The sequence below is a fragment of the Tursiops truncatus genome, chromosome 17, assembly GCF_011762595.2.
Source record: "Tursiops truncatus isolate mTurTru1 chromosome 17, mTurTru1.mat.Y, whole genome shotgun sequence".
NCBI classification, from domain to species: domain Eukaryota; kingdom Metazoa; phylum Chordata; class Mammalia; order Artiodactyla; family Delphinidae; genus Tursiops; species Tursiops truncatus.
In genome coordinates, this window is record NC_047050.1 from 74,937,408 (window position 1) to 74,944,975 (window position 7,568).

At 43.8% G+C, this 7,568-nt stretch overlaps 1 protein-coding gene across 3 annotated transcripts in view; it reads right to left on the reverse strand.

The window, feature by feature from the left end:
• TRAPPC9 (trafficking protein particle complex subunit 9) overlaps positions 1-7,568 on the reverse strand; it is a 499,958-nt gene that overhangs the window by 119,285 nt on the left and 373,105 nt on the right. For all 3 annotated transcript variants that reach the window (XM_033843254.2, XM_033843252.2, XM_033843253.2), the window contains one exon: positions 267-420. In XM_033843254.2, coding sequence (XP_033699145.1) covers positions 267-420 — 154 coding nt within the window. The remainder of the gene's footprint in view (positions 1-266; positions 421-7,568) is intronic.

Sequence of the window (7,568 nt, forward strand, 5' to 3'; positions counted from 1 at the left end):
CACTAACACAGATCTCAACGCTGACAGGAAACACGTGATCCAAGTGAGAGCAGCTCCGGCCCCAAGGAGGCCTTTCCTCATCCTGAACCTGTACTTCACTCGTGGGGCCCTGGGCGTGGTGGAAGGGTGAGAAAATGCCCACTCTTTGGTCCGTATCTCCCTGCCATGCCGTTTGTGAGTTATCTGTGGCTAGCGCTCAACAGCTGACCCCTCTGGGGTCCTCCTCAGGGATCCGCAGGTCGGGGTGGGCACCGGGAAAAGGATATGATGGTCCAGTGGATGTCCAGCTTGCTGTTGATCTCCAGGCCTCGGGCTTCCTGCCTCTCCTCCTCCAGCTCCTTGGAATTTGCAAACTGCCCCTTCTCCCCAGGGGATTCTGGGAAACTCTCAAAGTTGAACTTGTCCACTTGAATAGCCATTCTAAGAGAAGGGCGAAACAGAGCAGAGAATTAATCAGGAGGGCAATTTCTTCTGTGGGCTGCTGGAAAAGCAGCCCATGCCAGCATGAGACAGGATAATGAATCATTATCGTTAGTAATTCATAACCGATTCACTCCAAGAAAATGAAATAATTGACTCCCAGGGTAGTACCAGCTTCAGAGCTGGCTCAACACCATTTAGCACGGAAGACACAGTCAGAATGTCCAACCCCAGAAGGAAATCTGAATTCTGGAATAGGGTAAGGCAGAGAGGAAGCAAGGGAAAAATCACAGAGGGGCGACCTGGCAACCACTTACCCCTGGGCCCCCAAAAGCCAGGGGGAACTGCAGCCTCGTCATCAGAGCCCTGCCTGCCGCGCTGCACTTCACCCTTGGCCAGATGGACTTGCTCACGCACGCCGAGTGCTCCGCCAGTCGCACAGCTCCCCACCTGCCCACTTCCAGCCCCTGAGCCCAGGACCCCACCCTCCCTTCAGGTCTCGGCGCAAGTACAACATCCTCTACAGAGCCTCCCACACTGCTGCTGTGTCCCGCACTCACAACCTTCTGGCAGTTTCCAGAACACACCAGGCTCTTCCTCCCTTAGTCTTTGTGCCCACAGCTCCCCACATGGGAATGTTCTTCTCCTGACCCTTGGCACAGCTGGAGGCTTTCATCCTTTAGATTTGAGCTTAAGAAAGGCCTTCCCAGCCCACCTCTCCACAGCAGCTTTCCATCTCATCCCTCCCCTCACCCCATTCTCCACTGCGGCATTCAACCTATTTCTGCAATAGCATTTACCATGAGCTGTAAATATTTACTTCTGGATTTGTTAACTGTCTATCAATCCTACCAAAATTCAGCTCCTTGAGGGCAGAGATCCTCTTGTCTTGTTTACCAGTGTTTCCCAGGCCTGGAAAAAAGCCTGCCGGGCACACTGGAGTAACCGGTTCAGAGAAGAAATGAATGAGTGAATTAAGATCCTTCCCTGGATCTAGGGGAAGACGACGGAACAGTAAGACGCGGAGATCACCTTCCTCCCCACAGATACATCAGAAATACATCTACACGTGGAACAACTCCTACAGAACACCTACTGAACGCTGGCAGAAGACCTCAGACCTCCCAAAAGGCAAGAAACTCCCCACGTACCTGGGTAGGGAAAAAGAAAAAAGAATAAACAGAGACAAAAGGATAGGGACGGGCCCTGCACCAGTGGGAGGGAGCCGTGAAGGAGGAAAGGTTTCCACACACTAGAAGCCCCTTCGCGGGCGGAGACTGCGGGTGGCGGAGGGGGAAGCTTCGGAGCCGCGGAGGAGAGCGCAGCAACAGGGGTGAGGAGGGCAAAGCAGAGAGATTCCCGCACAGAGGATCAGGGCCGACCTGCACTCACCAGCCCGAGAGGCTTGTCTGCTCCCCCGCCGGGGTGGGCGGGGCTGGGAGCTGAGGCTCGGGCTTCCGCTGGAGTGCCGGGAGAGGCCTGGGGTTGGCGGCGTGAACACAGCCTGCAGGGGGCTAGTGCGCCACAGCTAGCCGAGAGGGAGTCCGGGAAGAAGTCTGGACCTGCCGAAGAGGCAAGAGACTTTTTCTTCCCTCTTTGTTTCCTGGTGCACGAGGAGAGGGGATTGAGAGCGCTGCTTAAAGGAGCTCCAAGACGGGTGTGAGCCGCGGCTAAAAGCGCACACCCCAGAGACGGACATGGGACACTAGGGCTGCTGCTGCCGCCACCAAGAAGCCTGTGTGCGAGCACAGGTCACTCTCCACACCTCCCTTCTGGGGAGCCTGTGCAGCCCGCCACCGCCAGGGTCCCGGAAACCAGGGACAACTTCCCCGGGAGAACGCACGGCGCGCCTCAGGCTGGTGCAACGTCACGCCGGCCTCTGCGGCCGCAAGCACGCCCCGCACTCCGTGCCCCTCCCCACCCCTCCCACCCCCCGGCACCTGAGTGAGCCAGAGCCCGCAAATCAGCGGCTCCTTTAACCCCGTCCTGTCTGAGCGAAGAACAGACGCCCTACGGCGACCCACATGCAGAGGCGGGGCCAAATCCAAAGCTGAGCCCCGGGAGCTGTGAGAACAAAGAAGAGAAAGGGAAATCTCTCCCAGCAGCCTCAGGAGCAGCGGATTAATCCCCACAATCAACCTGATGTACCCTTCATCTGTGGAATACCTGAATAGACAACGAATCATCCCAAATTGAGGAAGTGGACTTTGAGAGCAAGCTTTATTATTTTTTCCCCTTTTCCTCTTTTTGTGAGTGTGTATGTGTATGCTTCTGTGTGACATTTTGTCTGTATAGCTTTGCTTTCACCATTTGTCCTAGGGTTCTATCCGTCCGTTTTTTTTTTTTTTTTTCCTTTTTAAAACATTTTTTTCTTAATAATTATTTTTTTATTTTAATAACTTTATTTTCTTTTATCTTCTTCCTTCCTCCCTTCCTTCCTTCCCTTCCTTCCTTCCTTCCCTTTCTCTCTCTCTCTCTTTCCCTCCCAGCTCCAGGTAATATCAAACGGCGAAAATCTCCCACAGATCTCCCTCTCAACACCAGCACCCAGCTTCACTCAACGACCAGCAAGCTACAGTGCTGGACACCCTATGCCAAACAACTAGCAAGACAGGAACACAACCCCACCCATTAGCAGAGAGGCTGCCTAAAATCATAATAAGTCCACAGACACGCCAAAGCACATCACCAGACGTGGACCTGCCCACCAGAAACACAAGATCCAGCCTCATCCACCAGAACACAGGCACTAGTCCCCTCCACCAGGAAGCCTACACAACCCACTGAACCAACCTTAGCCACTGGGGGCAGACACCAAAAACAACGGGAACTACGAACCTGCAGCCTGCAAAAAGGAGACCCCCAAACACAGTAAGATAAGCAAAATGAGAAGACAGAAAAACACACAGCAGATGAAGGAGCAAGATAAAAACCCACCAGACCTAACAAATGAAGAGGAAATAGGCAGTCTACCTGAAAAAGAATTCAGAATAATGATAGGAAAGATGATCCAAAATCTTGGAAATAGAATAGACAAAATGCAAGAAACATTTAACAAGGACCTAGAAGAACTAAAGATGAAACAAACAATGATGAACAACACAATAAATGAAATGAAAAATACTCTAGATGGGATCAATAGCAGAATAACTGAGGCAGAAGAATGGATAAGTGACCTGGAGGATAAAATAGTGGAAATAACTACTGCAGAGCAGAATAAAGAAAAAGGAATGAAAAGAATGGAGGACAGTCTCAGAGACCTCTGGGATAACATTAAACACACCAACATTCGAATTATAGGGGTTCCAGAAGAGAAAAAGAAAGACACTGAGAAAATATTTGAAGAGATTATAGTTGAAAACTTCCCTAATATGGGAAAATAAATAGTTAATCAAGTCCAGGAAGCACAGAGAGTCCCATACAGGATAAATCCAAGGAGAAACACATCAAGACTCATATTAATCAAACTGTCAAAAATTAAATACAAAGAAAACATATTAAAAGCAGCAAGGGAAAAACAACAAATAACACACAAGGGAATCCCCATAAGGTTAACAGCTGATCTCTCAGCAGAAACCCTACAAGCCAGAAGGGAGTGGCAGGACATACTGAAAGTGATGAAGGAGAAAAACCTGCAGCCAAGACTACTCTACCCAGCAAGGATCTCATTCAGATTTGATGGAGAAATTAAAACCTTTACAGACAAGCAAAAGCTGAGAAAGTTCAGCACCACCAAACCAGCTTTACCACAAATGCTAAAGGATCTTCTCTAGGCAAGAAACACAAGAGAAGGAAAAGACCTACAATAACAAACCCAAAACAATTAAGAAAATGAGAATAGGAACATACATACAGATAATTACCTTAAATGTAAGTGGATTAAATGCTCCCACCAAAAGACACAGACTGGCTGAATGGATACAAAAACAAGACCCATATATATGCTGTCTACAAGAGACCCACTTCAGACCTAGAGATACATACAGACTGAAAGTGAGGGGATGGAAAAAGATATTCCATGAAAATCGAAACCAAAAGAAAGCTGGAGTAGCAATTCTCGTATCATACAAAATAGACATTAAAATAAAGACTATTTGAAGAGAAAAGAAGGACACTACATAATCATCAAGGGATCGATCCAAGAAGAAGATAAAACAATTGTAAATATTTATGCACCCACCATAGGAGCACCTCAATACATAAGGCAAATACTAACAGCCATAAAAGGGGAAATCGACTGTAAAACATTCATAGTAGAGGACTTTAACACTTTCACCAATGGACAGATCATCCAAAATGAAAATAAATAAGGAAACACAAGCTTTAAATGATACATTAAACAAAATGGACTTAATTGATATTTATAGGACATTCCATCCAAAAATAACAGAATACACATTTTCCTCAAGTGCTCATGGAACATTCTCCAGGATAGATCATATGTTGGGTCACAAATCAAGCCTTGGTAAATTTAAGAAAATTGAAATGGTATCAAGTATCTTTTCTGACCACAACACTATGAAACTAGATATCAATTACAGGAAAAGATCTGTAAAAAATACAAACACATGGAGGCTAAACAATACACTACTTAATAACAAAGTGATCACTGAAGAAATCAAAGAGGAAATCCAAAAATACCTAGAAACAAATGACAATGGAGACATGACAACCCAAAACCTATGGGATGCAGCAAAAGCAGTTCTAAGAGGGAAGTTTATAGCAATACAATCCAACCTTAAGAAACAGGAAACATCTCAAATAAACAACCTAAACTTGCACCTAAAGCAATTAGAGAAAGAAGAACAAAAAAACCCCAAAGTTAGCAGAAGGAAAGAAATCATAAAGATCAGATCAGAAATAAATGAAAAAGAAATGAAGGAAATGATAGCAAAGATCAATAAAACTAAAAGCTGGTTCTCTGAGGAGATAAACAAAATTGATAAACCATTAGCCAGACTCATCAAGAAAAAAAAGGGAGAAGACTCAAATCAATAGAATTAGAAATGAAAAAGGAGAAGTAACAACTGACACTGCAGAAATACAAAAGATCATGAGAGATTACTACAAGCAACTCTATGCCAATAAAATGGACAACGTGGAAGAAATGGACAAATTCTTAGAAATGCATAACCTGCCAAGACTGAATCAGGAAGAAATAGAAAATATGAACAGACCAATCACAAGCACTGAAATTGAAACTGTGATTAAAAATCTTCCAACAAACAAAAGCCCAGGACCAGAGGGCTTCACAGGCGAATTCTATCAAACATTTAGAGAAGAGCTAACACCTATCCTTCTCAAACTCTTCCAAAATATAGCAGAGGGAGGAACACTCCCAAACTCACTCTACGAGGCCACCATCACCCTGATACCAAAACCAGACAAGGATGTCACAAAGAAAGAAAACTACAGGCCAATATCACTGATGAACATAGATGCAAAAATCCTCAACAAAATACTAGCAAACAGAATCCAACAGCACATTAAAAGGACCATACACCATGATCAAATGGGGTTTATTCCAGGAACGCAAGGATTCTTCAATATACGCAAATCAATCAACGTGATACACCATATTAACAAATTGAAGGAGAAAAACCATATGGTCATCTCAATAGATGCAGAGAAAGCTTTCGACAAAGTTCAACACCCATTTATGATAAAAACCCTGCAGAAAGTAGGCATAGAGGGAACTTTCCTCAACATAATAAAGGCCATATATGACAAACCCACAGCCAACATCATCCTCAATGGTGAAAAACTGAAACCATTTCACTAAGATCAGGAACAAGACAAGGTTGCCCACTCTCACCACTCTTATTCAACATAGTTTTGGAAGTTTTAGCCACAGCAATCAGAGAAGAAAAGGAAATAAAAGGAATCCAAATCAGAAAAGAAGAAGTAAAGCTGTCACTGTTTGCAGATGACATGATACTATACATAGAGAATCCTAAAGATGCTACCAGAAATCTACTAGAGCTAATCAATGAATTTGGTAAAGCAGCAGGATACAAAATTAACGCACAGAAATCTCTTGCATTCCTATACACTAATGATGAAAAATCTGAAAGTGAAATCAAGAAAACACTACCATTTACCATTGCAACAAAACGAATAAAATATCTAGGAATAAACCTACCTAAAAAGACAAAAGACCTGTATGCAGAAAATTATAAGACACTGATGAAAGAAATTAAAGATGATACAAATAGATGGAGAGATATACCATGTTCTTGGATTGGAAGAATCAACATTGTGAAAATGACTCTACTACCCAAAGCAATCTACAGATTCAATGCAATCCCTATCAAACTACCACTGGCATTTTTCACAGAACTAGAACAAAAAATTTCACAATTTGTCTGGAAACACAAAAGACCCCGAGTAGCCAAAGCAATCATGAGAACGAAAAACGGAGCTGGAGGAATCAGGCTCCCTGACTTCAGGCTATACTGCAAAGCTACAGTAATCAAGACAGTATGGTACTGGCACAAAAACAGAAAGATAGATCAAAGGAACAGGATAGAAAGCCCAGAGATAAACCCACGCACATATGGTCACCTTATGTTTGATAAAGGAGGCAGGAATGTACAGTGGAGAAAGGACACTTCAATAAGTGGTGCTGGGAAAACTGGACAGGTACATGTAAAAGTATGAGATTAGATCACTCTCTAACACCATACACAAAAATAAGCTCAAAATGGATTAAAGACCTAAATGTAAGGCCAGAAACTATCAAACTCTTAGAGGAAAACATAGGCAGAACACTCTATGACATAAATCACAGCAAGATCCTTTTTGACCCACCTCCTAGAGAAATGGAAATAAAAACAAAAATAAACAAATGGGACCTAATGAAACTTCAAAGCTTTTGCACAGCAAAGGAAACCATAAACAAGACCAAAAGACAACCCTCAGAATGGGAGAAAATATTTGCAAATGAAGCAACTGACAAAGGATTAATCTCTAAAATTTACAAGCAGCTCATGCAGCTCAATAACAAAAAAACAAACAACCCAATCCAAAAATGGGCAGAAGACCTAAATAGACATTTCTCCAAAGAAGATATACAGACTGCCAACAAACACATGAAAGAATGCTCAACATCATTAATCATTAGAGAAATGCAAATCAAAAACCATGAG